This window comes from Rhinolophus sinicus, chromosome 15 (assembly GCF_057876585.1).
Source record: "Rhinolophus sinicus isolate RSI-liver-muscle chromosome 15, RSI-T2T, whole genome shotgun sequence".
NCBI classification, from domain to species: Eukaryota; Metazoa; Chordata; class Mammalia; order Chiroptera; family Rhinolophidae; genus Rhinolophus; species Rhinolophus sinicus.
The window spans coordinates 11623557-11645360 of NC_142515.1; the positions used below are offsets into that span (position 1 = coordinate 11623557).

The window sequence follows — 21804 nt, forward strand, 5'->3', positions numbered from 1 at the left end:
AATGTCCTAATTTAAAGGCAGTCAGGCAGGGCGAATTCTCTCTTACTTGGGGGAGGGTCACTCTTTTGTTCTATTCCAGCTTTCAGCTGATTGGATGAGGCCCACCAACTTTAGGGAGGGCAATCTGCTTTATTCAGATTACTAACTTAAATGTTAATCTCATCCAAAACCCTCTCAGAAACACCTAGAGTCATGTTTGACCATATATGAGTACCCTGTGACCTAGTCAAGTTGACTCATAAAATTAAGCATCACAGGAGACATGAAGAACACTTTAAGAGTTTCAAGGTGAATAGTCTCCATTGAATTGTTCTGTCTTTGGGGGACACTTACTTGAGGCTTTTATCCATTCAATTGAAGTGGCTGTGAAATGGGGTGATTTTAGACAGCGATTTGGATTATTGGTCCCAGATGTCTCACCGGTGTTCTCATGTGTCCTGTGAGAACCACTCTGGTTATTTATATCAATCTCCAACTTATACTTTTATTCAGAACATTTAGAGTAGCACGTGCTCTCATCTACTTAGGAGGTTTGCAATGATGACCATATATTCTTACTTCATTTATGTAAATATATATGAATATTCAAGTCGTACAAATAACTAACTGCTTTGTAATCTTGATGTACACCAAGGCACACTCTCACAGTCTCCCCTCAGAACCAGAGGAGGGGTCATTGTAGTGTGATGAGAGAGAGGAAGGAAAGCCTCTGCTTAGTGAGCACCCTCCCCAGCGCCACCCTGCTATGGAGTGTCAGCCGACAGACATTGACGAGTCCTGCCTTCATTTGACAGAATAGGAAAAAAAAAAAAAAAGAGCGAATAAACTTTGCATTCTTCCTGATTTCTCAAATAAAATGTGCTTATTTTAAAGTTCTGTGTAAATTAGAATTTCTGACTTTTGCGAAAATACTCAAATTCCATTTTGGGCTCTTATGAGCCCAAAGGAAACAAATTAAATGAAGTCAGAAGCCCAGTGATGGATTGTTGCCCAGTTGGTGAGTCCTGGAAACTTTGCAGGGTAGAGTGGGATGAGGTGCAGCCTTTCTACTGTGCTTGTGGGAGATTTTTCAGTGTGTTTGGGAAGCTTAAGAAAAGGCACATACAGAGGGATTAATAATATAACTGAAGGTAGAAGTGAGAAGTAAAAAAAAAACAAAAAAAAAACTGAAAATTATAGTGATTAAGACACATTGGGTTGTTCTGACCTCAGAGTTACTGTGGATCCAGTTGCCCCTTTTCCTAGAGGCAACATGATGCTTTTCCTGTCCTCCATTGCTGGTGTCCCAGCTTGTCTTCCTCAGGACTGTATTTTGTGAAATGCAGTTTACCACACTGAGGACATTTATAATGTAGTTGAAATAATTGAAGAATTCTTGATTCTTTTGTTTTTTTTTTATAAACTTTTTTGGGGTGAATGATAACATGTAGAAATGTATGCAAATTTATGTATCATTTAAAAATAATAAACATTCATATAATCACTGTCTAAATCAAGAAATAGAACAATACGGGTGCCCTAGACTTTTATCCTTTTTTTAAAGAAAAGTTTGTTTTTGTTTTTGTTTTTCTTATCTACGTCTATATCTAAACTATAAGGACACACACACACACAGACACACACACACATCCCTAAAGTATAGGTGTGTGTGTGAGTATATATATGTACATGTATGTATATATACATATATATATATATGCTTTTTAAAATCTATAGTTGGAATTTTGCTGTATTCGTTTGTGTCTTGTTTTTTCACTCTACATTATTTTGTAAGATTCATGTTATTTTGTGAAGCTAAAGTTCATTTGTATTCATTGATAATCCATTTTATGAATGTCCCAAAATGTTTATCCATCGTGGCACTGACAGACATTGAGTTATTACCAGGTCGGGGACAGTGTGGAAATTCTACATGAACATTCTTGTACGTGTATCCTGGTGCTGGTGTTTCTGTAAGATATGCAGAAGTGGAATCATTGGCTCACAGGCTATGTGTATCTTCAGCTCCACTGGAGAATACTAAATGGTTTTCTAAAGTGGTACTGTTAATTTATACACCTTCTTCAGTTTGAGAACTCCTGTTATTCCATAAACCTACCAATACTTGATATTATCAGACTTAAAATTTCTTGCCTATTTGATGAGTGTGTAGTACTCAGTGTGGGTTTCATTTGTGTTTTCCTGATAACTAATGAAGTCAAGTACCTTTTGGGTATGTGTATGGGAAATTTGGACATTATCTTTTATGGAGTTTTAAGGGCTTTGTTCATTTTTCTGTTGGGGTATCTGCTTTTGCTCATTGATTTATAGTTTCTCTGTATTCTTTATGGTGTCTTTTAATATATGGAGGTTTTAAAATTATAACGTGGTCAAATTTATCATAATTTGGATTTTATACAGATTTAAAAAATATGGACCAGGTAGATAGTGGTCTAAATCTGTTTTATCCGTGAAATATCTGGTCTGTGTCACGCAGCTTCACGTGTTTTCTGCCCATATTTCACAAATAGATATTTACCAAAACTATTCCCTAATTTTCTCATCCTTCCCTCTCCCTCAAAGGTATTGCATAGATGGCTATTTCTGAATTTTACATATGGACATTGAAATTTTTTCTGTATCTGTTTTACTTTGTAAATAAATGTCTATGCATCATATTAGTAATTACAGAGGTTCCCATATTCCAGTAATTAGTTTGTTTCCACACAGGAAGGGATGAGATACGTTTCTCCGCCTTAAAGTGATGAAAAGTTTACTAATTTATTAAAAGTGGAAATTTTGCTTATATTCTAGTTATACATTCATGCGTCTAAAGAAGAGTTGGATTTTACTGATCATTTAGAATCTATATGCGTTATTTCTTGGATCATAAGGCATCTGGTAATCTCCTGTCGATCTTTTTCTCTCTCCCAAAGATCCCTCATGTCCATGATCCGGAAGCGATCCCACCCCAGCGGCAGTGGTGCTAAGAAAGAAAAGGCAGCTCAACCAGAAACAGGTAATTCTCACTCTCCTTGCTTTAATCTCAGTGGCTGATGGTCTATAATTTTTCACTTGTTCACATTTGTTGAGTTCTTTGACTATGAACAAATTGTCACGGGAGAAATATGAACTTTCCAGCTATAAGAATTGTCTATTGGCATAGAATTAACCCCTGGTCATCTGCAGAATGTAAAAAGAATTTACAGGACTCTACAAGAGTAAGCAAAGATTTATTGAAAGTTAAAGAGAGAGAGTTCTGGCAAAGGGAAGTTTTGCCAGGGCAGAGCCCGATAGGGACAGCACCCCAATGAGGAGTGCTGGGGTTTTTTATTTTTCTAAGCAGGATGTAGGGTGCTTGTCAGCTTGCAGGGGTCTGTCATTACACTTGTCTTCTTCTGGGAATTGTCCTGTTCCCGTCTATGACGGATGTCAGCTGTAGGAGGTTGCTGTTGCAATTGGGAACTGTTCTGTTCCCATCTACGATGGATGATTGTTTGTGTGCAGGGGGTTGCCGTTGCGACTGGGAACTATTTTGTTCCCACCTATGATGGATGTAAGGTGCTTGTCAGCCCGCAGGTGCTGTGCTGGCCAGGGGAGTCAGAGCCAAGCGGTTAATGTTTAAGCTCGCTCCTGGCAGCTTACAGACCTGCTCCTGTTAACTCTTTACTTGTCTCATCAAGAATGAACCAGGCAGCAGTCATTGCCTTCACGTAGCTTATTGTCTAGACCAGGGGAACATGGGCACCTTTCCCTGTAAGGTGACGTATGCAGGGAAATGTGTTTTCATGAAGGGAGGAGGTACTTTGGGTATAAAGGAAAGAGAGGGAGTAATTCCAAATGAGGGGCTTGGGGAAAGTCTTTGTAGAGTTGATAGCATGTGAGCTGAGACTTTATCAAGTACCTACTATGTACTGCAGGGCTGCGCCCTGGTGGTACAAGACAGGAAGTAAACAGGTATTTATCCAATTAAATATATAACTATTTCAATACAATATTTGATCAGTACTGTGGAGGAGGAATACAAATATTGAAGCGATTGTGGGTGTGGACTGCTGGTGTCAGAAAGTGATGTTTAAGCTGAGTCGTCGTGGATTTCAAAAGTCAAGGTGAGGGTATTTAGGGTAAAAGTAGTTCACAGAGAGGGGCAGCAGATTCAAAGGTCCAGAGTGGGGAAAGCATCTGGCATAGTAGGAAACTAAAAGAAAGTTGGTGTTACTAGAACATAAGATGCAAGAGATGAGGTCTGACACGTAGGCAGGAGCCAAGTGCTGGAGGCTATGGTCAAGATTTTGCAATTTACCTTAAGGGCAGTAGAAATTTTAAGTAAGGGTGTAACACGATGAGATTCATCTTTAAAAAAAAAAAGGGGGGGGCCTGCTGAAGTGAGAGAACAGCGAATGGACTGTAAACGAAGGTGAGTGGCTGTGGGGAGACTTGCAGTCATTCAGATGAATGTTGATGGTGGCTTCGAGAGGGTGGTAGCAGCAGAGACAGAAAGAAACGGAAAAATTCGGGAACTATTCAGGGAGGTAAAATTCACAGGACTCTGATTCATTAGAGAGGGAGGGAGGTGTTGAGGACAATATGAAGAGATGGAAATAGGGAGGGTGGAAGAACTTTCCTGTTGAGCAGGGGTCCTGGGCGGCCAGGCGCAGAGTCAGTTCAGAGCTATGGGCAGGTTGGTGTGCAGCCACCGTGAGAGCAAAAGCTTGAAATGTAGGAGCCAGGTCTTGGGCCTTTATGCCTGAGAACGGTAGAACCCAAATTAAATTCAACAATGCTTGCCCAACAATTATTAGTTACAACGAATGATAGATGTGCCTGGTTCTAGCCCAGACTGGTGTAGACTTCTCGGCTCCCTTTTCCTGCCTCCAGGTTTCATTGCTCCAGCCCAGGCATTTTCTTATCATTGGCAGTGCGACATTCTCAGGTCATAGGTCCAATCACGTGTCTCACGTTCTATGCTTCTCTCTGCATCAGAGTAGCATCCAGACTCTCTCCTAATCTGCTGATACACAGTGCTGTGCTTTTGCTTCAGCCTCATTTCTCATTGCATCTGTGCTACCTTATGGTTGGACTGTTACCGCCAAACCTCCTGCGCGCTTGCTCCTGTCTTTCCTCGTTCCAGAATTTCCCTCCTGCCCTTCCTCCATCAAAGCTCCGCAGACAGGGTGCTATTTAATTCCATATTTCCCCGTGCAGCTTCCAGGCATATTGTCTGTGTTCTAGGCTCTTTCTCATCTTCCTCTTTTTATTAGTATTAGTATTAATAATCCCAAAGGAATGGCTCATTACGGTCTGTTGCTCCATATTTTGTTACTGTAAGGATGTGATGTCCCACGCCAGCCTCTGCTCTGATGTCCATGTCTCCCCTCGCCCAGCAGCTTGCACACTCTCAGGGGTCACTCCACTCTGCAGCCTCCCCCAGCTTGCATGCATATTGAAGGAATCCAAGTTTAGATTTAGTGTTTTCTTTCTTAGCAAGGACCTCGCAGCACCGTTACAGACCAAAGCTGTTTGGTTTTCTGTATGAACTGAATTTCTGTGCCTGCCTCCTGTAGCCTTTTGGAATAGATTCCTCTGCATGGTAGTGCAGCTGAGAGGCAAATTCTGCTTTGCACAAGGTGTTGGAAGATTCAGAAAAAGTCCTGCCCTGGCGATGTGCAGGACAGCCCTGCTCCTGTGTTTTTGGCTCTACACCTTCCTTGACCCTGTAATTAAAATGAAATTTTTGTGCGTTGCGATCTTATTTTGGGATGACTGGTAAGTCTTGGAGGGTTAGGAGGGCAGTCAGAACAGAATGATTTCCCCTTCTAAGTAAATTACATTATTGGCTAGGTCACCCTCGACTGCACCCTTAAATTGAAAAACAGTATTCTAGAACTTATTCACCCCTGATGTGAGAAACCGTACAGTTTTCTTTAGGAAAAATGAAGTTTCATTTACAGTTCGTGAAATGTGGTGGTATTTTCTCCCTCATTTTGAGCTATTGGAGTTATTGCATTTGTACCTTTGGGAATCTAAGTAGAGTTATGACGCAGAAGTTGCTCATGAGATTTGAAACTGGAGCCACCCTAAAATCGTACTGCCTTCAGTGACACGGGCTATAGCCACACGTGGCAAGAGGGGCCTCCATGGGGAGGTAGTTATTTATAGTGTCTTGTTAATAGTTCACACTGAAAAGCAGTTGTCGAATGAATACATCAACAATAATGAAATGCATAGTGAATGGATATAGAACATCAAACACTGGGGTTGTCTGTGACACTTGGCAGTTTGCATTTATAACCTAGGGGCCAGTCTTGCTACCCCAGTGTCTTATGTTACCAAGTTCTGGTGGCTTCTGCTGTACAGTGGTATGTTTTTCAGAGCTTATGAATGGAGGAAATTTGTTGCTAAGTTATGGCTCTTCAAAAACTTGATTGTGGAGAAAGTCTATGGAATATTTTAGAAGTAGTTTTAACGTCTAAATATGAGAAATCATTAGACTTGGAAGTTAATAATTCTAATTTGGACAAGAATGCATTTATGGGACAAGTTCTGAGATTTCAGAGGTATGCCTGCTGTTTATCATATAGTTAGGTCATTAATTTGTTGACAGTTTCTTACCTCAGTTTGCTAATCTGCAGAATGGGGTAATAGTAGTTCCTGTTTCATAGGGTTGTCGTGAGAAATAATGAGTCTTACAAATGTAAAGCATTTAGAGTAATACATAGAAAATTCCCAAAATGTTAGCTAAAAGAAAAATGGACAGAGTACTAACCACCCTTTGAGGAGCAGAAGTCCTCATTTAGCAGGCCCTTGTAATCACTGCAGTGAAGGAAATCTTATGACCTTGAGTTAGATTCAAACTTATTCAACCATAATGTGTTCTTTAGAAATTTTGTACATCATGGTGACATTTTAAAAATGTTGGTGAAAGAGAAAAGTAATCCTGTGGCATTTAGACATTCATTGTAGTTTCTTCTAGGTAATAACAAAAGGTTTTATTGAGCAACAAGGTGATGGTTTTGTCTGTGGGTCTTTTTCTTTTTTCTTTAAAGGAACTAACTTATTTTTGAAGTGGGTCTTAAAATTTAAGCCTCAATTAATTACATGTAGCTTTCTGATCCAAGACTGACCTTGAAGCACTAACTCAAAGAACATTTGATTTTGTTTTCATGTGGCAGTTCAATAACATTAGACCTGTTGTCTTCATTTGTCCCTTTTCTTTAATTTCCAGTAGCCTGCATATTTCTATTGTTCCCCTGATTACATGCTTTTGTGAGACAATTACCAACTGCGTGATTGCAAAAAAGAATTACAAAACATACCATGAGCTCTCCGTTGGTGATTCTTGCAGATTTATTAGAACTGCTTAGTAGTTTAGAAGTTCATATAGATTGCCTTTTGCTAGTTCAAAAACAAGGTCGGTGAGAAAGAAAGCTTGTGTAGCTAACCTAGTGCTGCCCTCTTATTGTGCCTGAGTAGGGAATCTGATAAGAGTGTTTTCTTTTCCTTAAGACCAATTAAGCCTTAACATTTGAAAAAGACTGAGAAATTAAAGCCTGGTTTGTAATCTGTACACAATACAGATAGTGGCACTTCTCTGAATTATTACGATGATTCTGGCAAGCAAAAATAAGAAACTACTTTAAATTCCTGCTATGTTAGATGCTGTAGCAGATTTGAATGGTGTTGACCATAATTCTCCATCTGTCTGCTTTAATTAGTTTTTGTATGGTGCATTTAATTGGGTTTCAGTCATTCCTTACAGAGTCCTAAATCTGTTTGCAGGCAGTATTCCTGTTGCCGTGCAGCTCTTCCCAAGTCTTACTCAGAATGGCAGTGTTTTTGAAAATCAAATGTTTTTTGAAGATTTTTTTTTAATTCCCAAGAATAAATTTCATACCCATACCAAGTGCTCGAATAACAGATTGGGATTTTATCTCCCCTGATTTTGAATAAGGTCAGCAAAAGCACTGTGTAGTGTATAATTGATACTCAGAGACGGAATGAGTGAGTGAATGAGTGAGTGAATGAATGAATTTCTATCCATGGTCATTTTTCTTGTTGATGCGTGTGAATCACCAGCAGAAGCTGCTCAGGAAGGTGCTACTTAAGGGCACACAATTGATCAACTCACAGTTGTGTTTTTTTCATGTACTGGTGGCTGAGGGCTGACTTTGGTGCCAGGTTGCCCACTTTGCTTGGCCAAAGGTACTTTTTTGACTTGTGGATCTGAAAAATGCTGTATGGATGTTGAGAAACTTTTAATTCCCAGCATTTCAATGGCTTGCGAGGATGACAGGCCACCAGTGGAAATCAGGACTGTATCAGAAAACCTAGGTTATACAACGAATGTAGCAGTGACCCCATCACTGTGGTGCTGGAGAGGTTAGGGTGATGGAACCGTCTGGACTCTTGGAGTTGCTCCCCTAGGCATGTGTGTAAGAGGACTAGCCACCCAGGTAGCAGAAAAAGCAGCCATGATTTAGGTCTTCTTAGGGCAAAACCTGCCACAACAGTTCAGCTTGGGTATATAGCTGTGATTGCCTTCATTTAGAAGCCATCTTTTTGGGGCTTAGTTATTTCTGGTCAAATAGTAAAAATATGACTAGTCATTTAATCCAGAACTTTACAAGTCAGTCAGTAGGTATAATAGACACGTGTTGAGTGTCCGCCATATGCCCCACCATGTGGAGTCTTACTAAAGGAAGGTCTTTATGAAATATTGAACCTTAAATACATTGGCTGTAGTGAGTCAGATGGTGGTAAACACAAGATGTAGAACTGTATTCATAATGATAAGTATTCTAGAAATGGTTCATTGCTTTTGGTCAGGCTCTTCTGCAAGAGAGGGAAATTTCACTATTCTGATCAACAGGTTGCAGCTCACCTCAGTTGCATTAATCTCATTGATACATGTTGCAACAGCATTATTGTTTTTGCAGCAAAATAGTGCAAAGGTTAGACAATAGACAGGTGAAATTTTTAAATCGAATTTAATTGCACTCATTTATGGATGTATGTTTTCTTTTAACATTGACAATTTTAAAAGACTGGAAAAAGGTTTGCTTAAATGTTTCCTTCCCATGTGATTCCTAAACAAAAGATGGCAATTTAAAAATAGATTTTACCTATTTGCCACTCATCTTTTGACTGAATTTCTTTCAATAAGTAAAAGATCTCTTTGGTCTTTTATTTTCAAGTGGGCTTTTTGATAGTTATTCCTTCTTTGGGCTGATTTCTCTGACATATGGTGTACTATAAGTTATAAAAATATCTTTGAGACAAAGATAAATGATTATTTGAGGTTAGTTACAAAGTTTGGTTTTTAAAGTCTTGTAGAAATTGTCATTATGCTGACAAATGGAACAAAATCCACCTTAATTTTTTAACATAGATGATCCAGTGTTGATTTCCAGGCTACAAATTGGACCTTAAAATTTATAACTCTAATTTTTCAAAGCAGATCTTTTCTTAAAAAAATTTTTTTATGAAGAATATGTTGCTACCTGATAGTTAACCTTAAATTGTTGGCATTTTATGACTTTTCTGAAAAACGACTGTGTTTAATTACATAGTACAGTCTTTTGAAGTCACCAAAAAATAGGAAGTAGTTGTTTTCTTGTAACATAAGATGATTTATGTGTGTGTTTTTTGAATAGCTGAAGAAGTCACAGATCTGAAGAGACAAGCAGTTGAAGAGATGATGGATAGAATTAAAAAGGGAGTTCATCTTAGACCAGTTAATCAGACAGCTAGACCGAAGGCAAAGGTATGGAATGAATAAACTCAATGCTTTTTCTTACCCTTGCTGTGTTTTTTTTTCAAACGTGAAATTCTGAAATGTGATGCCAGCTACATCAGGACTTAGGATAAGGCTAATGTGCCATAAAAGCCTTTACTTCCATAACAGCATGTTTCAGGAGGACTCTATGTGACCCATGGGAGCCCTAAACCATCAGAAAGTAAGTTCTGTTATCGCAGTGTTGTCATCAGCTTGAGAGAGATGCTGATATGAACTGTTGTACCAAACAAACAACAATTATTACACTGTTTCTTTTCTTTAATTCCTGATTCGTATAATTTTTCAAGTAGTTGTTGAGTATCTACTATGTATCAGGTACTGTTTTAGGCACTGAGGATAAAGCAGTAAACAGGTGAGACAAAAATCCTTGCCTTCCTGAGGCTTCTATTATAGTATGTGGGGGAGGGAAAACTGGGGGTAGGGGGTGGGTTTACGTAATAATGCCAGAACAGACCTAAGACAACTTTTGAAAAATGGTGAGATTTATGATTGTGAATTCACAAATTTCACAAACCTACTCCAGGTCACTTCAAGGAGAAAAATTTGCGTATATATACCTCATCAGCTGTCTTCTAAAGTGTAAGACCACGCTGAGCGCTAGGATGTATCGAAGCACCTGGGGTCCAGTTCAGTACTTCTCCCTTTCCTTTGTATGTCTGGCCCACTTCAGTAGACCCAATAATACAATTTTTGACATTTTTCTTGAAAACGGGTTTTTCCTCACTCTGTAAGGTAGCAGCAGGTGGGTTCTCCTTTTAAACCAAACTCTCTGGTTCTTTCTGACTCTCAAGGATACCCCTCTTCAGCTGTTTCAATGTCCCCAAGTATTGCGACTGTTCAGTTCCAATTCTGGGCTTTTAAAGTTGCCACTTTGTCACAGGCAGGCAAAATGGCCAGGCAAGGCGGGATGGTCATGTGGTGAGCTGTCTGTGGAAAGGGGCTAGGAAAGACGGAAACAATGCTCAACTCCAAGATTGAAAGGGAACCTGGGCCAACCATGCCGAGTAGTTCAGTTGGGAGCTCGTGCTCTGAAGCGGTTTTCTAAGTCAGGGACAGAACGCAGAACTGGGGGAGAAGCTGAGTGTGTAGACAGTCTGGCACCGCTGTTTCCGTGCTGGTGTCTGATGAGTGAGTGAAGAGCGCTGTTGGAGGTGGGCCTTTGCACGACCCCAGCTTCCCAGGCTTTTTCTCCCCAGGTGCAATGGCGCCTGCCTCACCTGACACACAGGGTTGTCAGGATCAAATGGAGTCAGGGTTTAAGTAGAACCTGTGAAAAGAATACATTTTTACGATTTTCTTTTTTCCGTAAATTTTATTGGGGAATATTGGGGAACAGTGTGCCTCTCCAGGGCCCATCAGCTCAAGTTGCTGTCCTTCAGTCTAGCCGTGGAGGGCGCAGCCCAGCTCCAAGTCCGTTCTCAATCTTTAGTTGCAGGGGGCGCAGCCCACTGACCCTCGTGGGAATCGAACTAGCAACCCTGTGCTCAGAGCTCGCGCTTTAACCAACTGAGCCATCTGGCCACCCCTACATTTTTATGATTTTCATGGCACAAGTATTTTGGAAAGAATACGTAAAAACAAGCTATTACTAGAGAAAAAAAAAGCAATGTCATAAAGAAGCAGAATTAGTTTAGAAAGACAAATGTTGAAAACTTCTTAAATCAGAAGCAATCAATGCTCCATATGTACTTTCATTTCCAGAACATCACTTTGTCCTTTTTCTTTTTTTGCCATGACTTTTCCAACAGTTACACATTATTTAATGTCAATTCATAATCTGGAAGACAACAAGGATCAGTGGACGAGTGGGTTTTCGCTGGTAATCATTGAACTATGTAGATGTAGTGATGAATGGCCTGCCTGGTCAATAACCTTTAAAACCAATGGTCACTGCATGCCTGAGTACAGACTTCTCCCCGCAGAGCTTTCCTGCAGTGTCACAAGTATGAAAGTATGCGGTCCAGGCTTCAAAGGCTTATGCCACCAGAGGGCAACTTGAGTGGCATGGCGGTGCTTTTGAGTATGGCTTTAGCCAGGATGTTCATTCAGAAGTCAAGCCTGTCTTGAGAACATGAATTTAACTGCATTTTTTTTCTAAGTTCCTTGATATTGATGGTGGTGCTGGTGTGGTTAAAATGAGTATCTTCGAGCTTTTGACTGGCACTTATGACTGGCACTGATGGCATGCGTATTTCACAGAAACCTACGCTGTGAAAGTGAAATGCTAAAAGTCTAATTTGTACATGAGCAGCAAACCTCTCTCTCTCACTTTTCCCTCTTACTGTTCATTTACAAAAATTGGAATAGGATCTTATTCTTTTGTTATCTTTGAGAGGAGAGGATTGCAGGCTGCTATGAATCACCTCCTCTTCTTTGATGAGAGAGAAATTAGTCTTTTGTCTTTTCCGGGAATAAGAGGCCGGAGGGGCCATTTCACTGTGTCTTGCAGGGTTTCTTTTCATCTCTGAGGAAGTTTAACAGAGGAGATGAGAGGTCTTTTCTGATCTTCTTTTTCATGAGGACCTCATGCCAAATTCTCCCTCCATTAAATTGGCTGAAGGATCCACAGAGACTGCTAGGTATGATGGGGCAGGTAAATGTTACCCAGAACTTAATTTCAGATTATTTTTTTCATGGTGTAGCCAGAAGAGAACTGGGCTTGTAATCAAGACACTGACTGAAATGCAGCCTTCCTCAGGGTGTAACTTTCCTCATACGTGAGATGAAGTGATTGGACTACACACCCTCTGAAGGCTTTCACTGTTTGCTACCCAGTGATGCTGCCATTCTCCCATGAGCCAGATTCTTTGCTGAGCCCTGCTCCTGGCTCAGTCCTGCTGTGAAATTCATGACGTGGGATGTGCCAGTGCCCTGCCTGCTGGCTCTGGCCTGGAGCTAATGGAGCTGAGAGAGGTTTTCTGCCCTGTCGCTTGCTTTCTGCTCTGCTGCCTTTCTTTTCCTCACTTGCTGGCAGAAGTCCAGCAACGCAAGTGGAGAAAAGTTTATTGTAAAAAAATTTGGAGTAATTTGGAATTAAGTCTTTGAAAACTGGTATGTACCGGATCTTTTCTATGTATGACAATGATTAGAGGTAACAAAATGATATTTAGAAAATGGTAGCTTGCGTCCTTTTGCGTTGAGTAGTACTTCTAGTTTTCTATATAACTCACTTGGAAGCACGAACATGTTTAATATTTTTTCTAACTGTAAGACATAGACCTAATTAAAAATATATATATAGTCAATATAAGCTACCAACACTTCGCCATATAAAAATCTTGATGCAGCATTTTAAAACTGATTTACTCAGTAATTTTTTTTTCTTTTTACAATTGTAGCCAGAATCTTCAAAAGGCTCTGAAAGTGCAGTGAATGAATTAAAAGGAATACTGGTAAGAATAGATCTCGGTTTATTATTTAGTTAATGGAAAAATGAAAGTATAGTTTTGAAATCTATTTTTATGAGTAATTGATTTTGATATGTTTTATTTCCATTTCTAGTAAACCTCATCTCTTTTGATAGTTGATTTCATTGTGTCATGGATTCGTTTATTGGTGTGTTACTGATGTGTCAATACTCTGCTGTTTCTGTTCTAAAAAAAATGGTTACACTTTTCACCAAAATCATTGTTTCCTGTTTTTGCCCTCCAATCTGAGAATTACAGCTTGAAGATAACATGTCTGGCCAGACGTGAGGATCAGTGCATACTAATTAATAACAGAAATATAGTAGAGTCTCTGACATGGACAGTGCTTAACTACAGGCATGAAAGTGGAATTCTTGGCACCTAGTTGTAAATGTGAACCCCTTCCCATACATGTTAATATTAGGGCCTCAGTCTGCTTTTTCTCACAGTTTAAAAAATTAATTTGATGGTAAATGGAGAATAAAATAAAAGTCCCTTTATGTTACTAATTTCACTTTCTACAAGTAATTCATATCCATTGGAGAACACACTTAATACCCATCTCTAGTTAATATTTCTTCTTTCCAAAGTATGAGCTTTTGCCAACAGAATAAATGAGTACTGCCCTGTCCAACAGTTGCTGTCAGAGACAAACGCCGCCTCACTTAGAAAATGTTTCAGATACTAAGAGCTCCATTCTCAGATCCTGTTACAGTCTCAATACCAGTTATTATGCACAGCAAGTCGACAAACATGGGGGCGGAGGTACGGAACTAATATTTCCATGTTTGTTGTTACTGTGCTAATTATGCATTGCATGTAGACGTCCCCATAATTGTGGCAAACAAAATTATTTTCATCAAGCATGCAACAGTAGACTCAGAAAGGCTTAATGAATTTGCTTTAGTTTTAGGTGAGTGGAATTAGTCCTAGAGAGAGGGACAGTGTGGCTAACAGCGCTGGTCTGCCCACGGAGTGAAGCATTAAAACCACTGGAAAAGTATTTGGCTATTGTCTACTGGATTCTTTGATGAGAAAATGTTGTTATCCAGTGTTCTGACAGTCCCGTTGGTTTGGGTGTCTCTTATAATGCTAATTCCTGTTCCTGAGGGGGTTTCTAGGGGATACTGGGAGATTCTAGAGCATAGTTCTGATCATCAGTGAAAGAGTAACCTGAGTTTGACTTTTTAAAAATTGAGTTTCTTTGAAAAATCAGACACCTATCGGAGATACATATGAAATTGGATTACCCAGAATATCCCACTCCATGATCATTCATGATGGTAGCAAGTTGACCGGAATGCAGCATTGCTCTTAAAGATCGTGTTCTTTATCCAGTCCTGTTTCACTATAATTTTGTGCCACTTTTTTAAGGAGAGGAATTTGTGAAATAGATTTTTGTGAAATAATTTACAAATGATACAAATTGTCAAAACATCTTTCTTTTCTGCATATTGCCCCAGTCCTCCTTGCTCCGGATTTAACATTCGGTTTCTCTTCCTTATCTGGCATTGATATATCACGACAGCTGTTATTCTGACACTCTTTCTTTGCACGAATTTTTTTTTTAAAAAAAGTAGGACTCACAGTGCTCTTCCCTACTCGTTACCACGTGGAAACTCTCTGCTACCCCCACTCCATCACTACCACCCCCCAGTAGCAGTTCCTTTGAGGACTGATGGATCATTTGTAACTTCCCGTCACTTGGTGCCAAGTAACCGTACAACTGCTTGTAAGGGAGGGAAAGGAAGCCCCTATCAGACGGGACCTTTTTGATGCTTTCTTGCTGGAGTTCAGACTGTTACGGTTATCAGAGTTAATACCCAGCAAAGCACACGACACCAGCCTCACAGTTGTGGCGTGTGACACACCAACGTGAAGAGAACATGAAAAGCCTACACATTGTGCCCCGCGGTGGAAAGCGCACACCTGTACCAAGAGATGTCACGAAACCAAGAAGCACCCTGTTCAGATCTATTGTAGAACCGGAACCAGGACTAAACTCAGTATGGGGGTGTTTTTGCAGAAATGAAATGTGACCTGAGTTGTGAAGGATAGCCACCTTAGAGATTTGGCCTGTTGATGAAAGTATATGAGTAGAAAACAAATCTCTGGTTTGGAAAACCTCACTCTATTTTGAGTTGTACAGTTTTGAAGCCAATTTTTGAAGCCTCCATGTTGACAGAGCTCATTTTTCCAAGCCTACTTATATTTAATGTTTTTAAGCTGTGTATATTGTAGATTAAAAAAAAATACACATTGTTCATTTCTTGTAGTCACGCAACGGTTTTGAGATGTTAGAAACCTCTTGAGTCTTCCAGTCATTTAAAAGTCACTCGAAGTGGAAATGGCAATTTCTGAAGATTAAGTCGACACAAATTAATCTAAAAGTCTCTTTTCAAGTTCAGTTGCCTCTACATCAAAGAATCAAAAACAGCATTTAAAAAATTCTCTTGTAGGTCTTTCTTGAACATCTTCAGTTTTTCAAAGGACCCAGGAATTGTTGAATAGCTAATTTTGCCACCTGGCGATTCGATGAGGCAGTATTATGAACATTTAACTAACACGGGGACTAAGATTGTTAAATGATCAAAGTGGTTTGAAGTAGAAATGGAGGGCTGCTTTGGGAATTCAAAGGGCTATGTTCAAGGTCCAGCCCTTTCACTGCCTTATTGTGGTACCTGGTCCAAAACCCGAGTCTCACTACATTTGAATTCCCTTTCCTGTAAAGTGAAGGCATTGCACATATCACATGGTTTCTAAATTAATTTCTGATTCTCAAAAATCTATGATTGCAATATAAATTGATCATTAAAACAATCTTGGTACTTCCTTAGCTGAGCTCCTTGATCATTTCAGTTGAGAATCCTATGCAGAAACCTTTCTTTCTTCCATAATTTCCTCTATATTTAAAGTTTACTTAAATATTAGCCAAGTCAAACATAACAGTCAGTGAGTAGAGAAAACAGTTTGGGATTCAGGATTAAAACTTAGAAAATGGATTCCTTCAGTATCAGGTGCTATGAGGGGGTACCTCACCATAGTCAGGAATTTGGGGAAATAATGCTGTTATCTAAATGAAAAATAGAGAATATTGTGAAAGATGAATTCTTCAGTAAACGCACGCTTGCCTTCATTCTAGCCATTGGGAAAAATCATATAGAATGTCCTTGACATTCAAACAAAGTAGTAGTTTTATGAGTTATTTTAATAATAATGGCCATAGGTCTTTCAAATATCTCTTTACATAGGATATAGCTGGTAAGTTTTTAAAAATTATAAACACAAATGATTTGGGAGTAGTTTTTCTAGTATGTATAAAAAATGTATCTACATTTGCTTTAGTTGTGTTTTCTTTACCTTATCAGTGGCTCGCAGCTGACTATATAACTCCTTGTTGAGTAAATACAGATCTGCTTGTTTACTGTTAAATAAACCAAATAATTTTTAAATTATAAAATGAGCTATCATAGTGTTACATGTAATGTGATTTTCCTTTTAATATATTTTATGAATATTTGCAATAAATGAGAAGCAGAAAGTGGGGGTGGGCTGTATCGTATGCTTGATTAAAACATGAGTCTTATCTGAGTATGTTACACCTCAGTTTGGGTTGGGCATCTGACAGCAAAAGAATATAATCTCCTAATCTCGTTAGTCAAGTTCCTACCCAACAGACTGCTTTTGTAATACTTTATGCAGTTAAGGGGGAAATAAACCCTTCCTAAACAAAACAACATAATAGCTTATGTCATGTGAGATTTGGAATTAACTGATTTTACAAACTACGTTTTTGTTTTATAGGCTAAAGAAGAAACATGAGTTACCATTTTTAGCCAGTAGAATTCTTATAATCCTCAGGAAGTTAGCAAGGGGCAGAGAGCAGGATTAAGGCAAACCCATAGTAAATTCAGAAATGACAAAGGCTGGCCTGATTGTTCGCTTTGGTGGACAAAAGCTGCCTTCTGACTCTGGCATGAAGTCTGGCAAGTTATACCAGACGTAAGGTTCTGATTTGCTCTATCAAAAGTTTGTGTTTCTCCTGGCTTTTTTTCTTCCCAAGTCTGTGGCACAGCTGAGGAGCACTATTTCAAAGAAATAGTGGGCATTTCTTATGAAAAAAAGTAGACCACCTGTAATGGTGGGGTGCTAAATCCTTACGTAGAAGGAGTGCATCACGTGGTCTTCTGTACAAACGCTTGACTGGTAATGGAGGTGGGGAGCCGTGGCTCTCCCTCCATAACATGCTTCCTAGAGGAGCCAGGGCAGGGAGAGAACCACTGTCTGGGACTTTCTCTGTCGTCTTGAAAGTCGGTACCCATTTCAGCAGGAGCACAGCTTCATGGCATCTCTTGTTTCCTCCAGTAGCTTCTGGGCCCTGAAGAATACATTCACTGGCCCCTCTGTTAGAATTATGGAATCATGATGCCGGGCCCTTCCTTGCCTCTTTCACAATGAAGTCAAGGTGTGCTCAGTGCAGCCCTTCTTTTTGGGTAGGCCACTGGACAGCGTTAGGTGCCTCTGTTGGCAGCCACGACACCATTGTCAGCAGTTGTGCAGCCAAGTCATAGCCTCTGAAAACGCAGCCACACATTTTTCAGTGCCACAAAAGGATTTGGGTTCCGTTAGCTTGTAGCTGCCGTATCAAGATAACCTTCTAAGGTGAGTTCACGCTATCTGTTCTCTTCTCCATGCGACCGATCAACACACATCAGAATCTTAACCATCAATGTGCAAGTACCTACCTTCCCACCACCGAATCACATATAGTTAGCTCATCAGGAGGTGTCCTTGTACTGTTCTTTGGCTATGACAGCTAATATCTTACATCAGCCGCAGCATCTTCTTAAATGATCCAACACTGTGTGTTGCACATTAAAAAACAAAACAAAACATATCTGAGTATATATAAAGTTCATTTTATTTCCTAATCCTTTCAAATTCTGGTAATGTTTTGGTGGTTTGATTTTTATATTCGTTTGTGTATTGTATTAAGTCATTAACCTTTTTGTTTTTGTTTTGTTTTCACTTTAGGGGACACTTAACAAATCCACTAGCTCAAGAAGCTTAAAATCCCTTGACACTGAAAACAGTGAAACTGAGTTAGAAAGGATTTTGCGTCGCAGGAAGGTGACAGCAGAAGCAGATAGCAGTAGTAAGCTGATTTGAATTCTCCACAGCTCTACTCTTCCTCTCTGCAACATCTTCCTTGAAGTGCCTTTGTAACGTGAAATCATCTTTTTAAAATTATTACATTTTTTTTAATGTGAATGAGAAGTATTGGATGGTCAAAAGTACTTAAGGGTATCTCATAAGAACTCTTATGTATCTTTACTCATCGGTATGTTTGTTTATTTATTTGTAGCCAGTCAGGCTTTTATAGATCTGGTTTGCTTAAGGCAAGATGCCCTTGGGTAAAGATACTCAGGATCGGCTGTGGCAACAATGTAGCACTGGGTACAGGTTCTGAAACCAGATAGTGTGAGTTTGAATCCTAGCTCTGCCGTTCACTAGCTGGTTGTTCTTAGGCCAATTCCTCAACCTCTCTGTGCCTCAATTTCTTCTATAAAGTAAGGATAATAAAAGCACTACCTCATAGGATTATTCTAAGGATTAAGTAAGTCAGTATATGAAAAGGGTTTAGCACCGTGCCCGGCACAAAGCACACAGTAATTAGCAGGAATAGTAGTAATTACACATCAGTTACAAATGCAGAGACATCATCTTTATCTTCATATTCATTTAGTTTATTGGCTCTGCCTGTGAACCAAGTGAATGAGAAATTCTAGCGCTCAGCAACTATAAATGACCATCTGGGCAAGTCTCGAGCCCACAGTTTGCATTTGTGTCATGATACACATGTATTAGACCTCAAAATCTGATGCAAAACTGTGTGTCTTCAGTTTTTTCCATCAGCGTGGTCATGGGTATTAGCAGAAGCCTTTATGAGCTGTTCCCCTGGTGGCCAGGAGCCTGGCTTTGAAAAAACTGAAGTAAAATTAATCAGCAACCATAGCCAATAGGCTGAATCTTTTAGATCCAGTTCAGTCAACTCCAAGTAGGCCATTAAAACAGTTTATTTTGCATTGCTGTCATGTTTACATCAACTTTAAGTTGCTAGAATATTAAAGATTTGGGTTTTTGATAATCAAGCTCTAGTTGTCAAAAATTGAGTCAATTGGTTCCTTAAACTGGCAGCAGCATAATACCAGCCAAACTGTTATTATAAAAAAGGAAAAGCTTTTGTTTCCTCCTTAAAAAAAAAAAAAAAAAAAAAAATCAGTTTTTAGTTTGGTCTGGAAATTCTGCTGTTACTATCCTATAAGAACCCTTCTCCAATAACCACCTCTCAGGAAAATTAAGGGGTGCCATAGAGTTTTTTTGTTTCGTTTTTTTCTTTAGGATTAATTTACAAGCATTTACCAGCCTCCATAATGAATCATTATTCATTTTGTGATTTAATCAGTGCTGTGACTTTTCCAACATTTCATCCTTAAAGTACTCATGTAGCCATCATTAATTTTTAGGACTTTGTGGATGCATTTTAGTGCTCTGCTATTTACATTTTGTAGTTTGCACTGACCTTTTGTTCCTCCAGAAACATTCTTACTTCACTCATGAACTTGGTCACACATGCAGCACTCACTATTTCAGAATTAGTTTTCAATGGGAGAAGTGATGGAACATTTTCATTGTAGTCTGTGTGGAAATTTGAATATTTCCAAGTTGGTAGAAAGGTAGGAACACATTTAATAGACATGGTGAGAATCTTTTATTTTATTGGATATATTTCACCAGTATACAAATAGGCAGTGTTATTTGAGAAAAGTTAGAATAAGAGATATATATTCAATAGAATCATTAATATTTGGATAGAGAAATAAAAACTGTAATTGGCAGGGTAAAAAGGAAACATACTGAGGGGAGTGACTTGTAATTGCACAAAATTTTTCTTTTGAGCTCCCTAGTAGCCAAAAAAAAAAAAAAAAAAAAAAGAAAAGAAATACTTTTTAAAAAGATGTTACAAATATTTTCCTAGCATCAAACTGGAAGAGGTTTGTAAATCTTTTAATAAAGGACATGGAATGACAGTGTAGGGTAGAGGGCGGTGGGGTAGGAAGCTAACGCAGCACAGCAAATTATGGGAAGGCGAAATGTGAGGTCACAAATTGGAGAGAGGAAGCATTCTAAGGGAAGCAGAGGTTTGCAGAACTCAGATCCCAGGTTAGTTGGTAGCTCCCCCAGGTGCCAGAGAAGCACCTTTTTCTTTAGAATTTTTCTTTTGGAGCTTTTTCTTTAGAATCTTTCTTTTGATATATTCCCTTGCTTTACCTAGACTCGTAGTCTACCAAACTGACATTTCTAAGAGCAGAAAGTGCCTCTTGGAAAACACAGGGCAGCGTAAACAGGATGCAGTAGTCATAATAATCTTAAACATTATGCATTTTTTAAAAATTTCTTTTTGTGTGTAAGAAAAATAAGAGCTCTGGCTCAGCTCACCCACTCGCCCTCCTTCTTAATTGGCTTCAGTGGCAGAACAAGCAGCAGGCGTTGGTGTATTCAGAAATGGATCTTAACTTTCTTACAAGGACAGATTGTTGAAAACTATCTAGTGCCGTAGTTGACAATTACCCAAGGGCAGGATGGAGCTGCGCTGGAACAATTCTCAAATTCAACTTCATGTTTTCAGGAACTTTATTGATCTATTCTGCTCTTTTCTTTTTATTCCCACATCCCCATGCAGGATGAGGCTTAACATAGGTGTGAGGGAAAGACTTTTGAACCAGAATAGTCAGCAATATCACAACGTTGCCTGCCCAGATGGTACAGATGAAATAAATGAGGAGGACGTACACTGGTACTTTGTGAGGTAAAGCTGTCCACCAGATCAGAGGGCCCCTTACCCCCCACGTGGAGGTAAGGCTGAAGGAGATACCACAACAGAATGGCCAAACAATTTTCCAGATCCTCGTAGGCAGGTTTTTCAAATTAGAACTTCATTTTCGGAGTTGGTATGTTATACTGTTGGCAATATGTCAGACACCCTCATATACAAATGGAAGAATAAAATTCAGAGTTTAAAATTGATAATCAGGGATTAGCTAGCATTTTGGATTATAGCCTCCGATATCACCTTCCATTTTAGGAGATGGTTTGACCTTTCTTAAGGGTGAAGAGACTCCCAAGTTTTGTCCTCCTCTTTCAATGTTGTCCTCTGGCTTTATTTTTAGAAGTTCTAATTGTATTTGTACATTTGTGACTTATTGCATAAATCTCTTTGTTTTAAGAGGATTCCTTCTGAAGTTTCAAGAAAGACATACTAGAATCTTGCTTTGGAAAAAAATGTACCTAGGACAGTATCTTTCTAACTAAAGATAGAAAATAAGTCAGGATGGAACTTATCTTCAATGTCTAGACTTTTTAGATTGATATGCCAATAATTTCATTAACAAGCCCTATTCTAGATTTTTAATCTTGTCCCAAAGAGCAGAAAAGTCCAAAACTCTTTGCCACTTAATTTTTATAACCCCGTGTCTATATATTAACAGGAAATAAATCCACTTCTCAATCACATTAAAATGAAAATGTTCATAAAAGCTGTTTAATGCTCCAGAAGCCTTC

At 39.1% G+C, this 21804-nt stretch overlaps 1 protein-coding gene across 2 annotated transcripts in view; it reads left to right on the plus strand.

Annotated features, from left to right (window-relative positions):
- The window catches only part of SHTN1 (shootin 1), a 94122-nt gene that overhangs the window by 55491 nt on the left and 16827 nt on the right, over window positions 1–21804 (plus strand). For both annotated transcript variants that reach the window (XM_088791841.1, XM_019725249.3), the window contains exons 12-15: window positions 2916–2998; window positions 9633–9742; window positions 13114–13167; window positions 18217–18337. In XM_088791841.1, the coding sequence (XP_088647967.1) occupies window positions 2916–2998; window positions 9633–9742; window positions 13114–13167; window positions 18217–18337 (368 nt within the window). The remainder of the gene's footprint in view (window positions 1–2915; window positions 2999–9632; window positions 9743–13113; window positions 13168–18216; window positions 18338–21804) is intronic.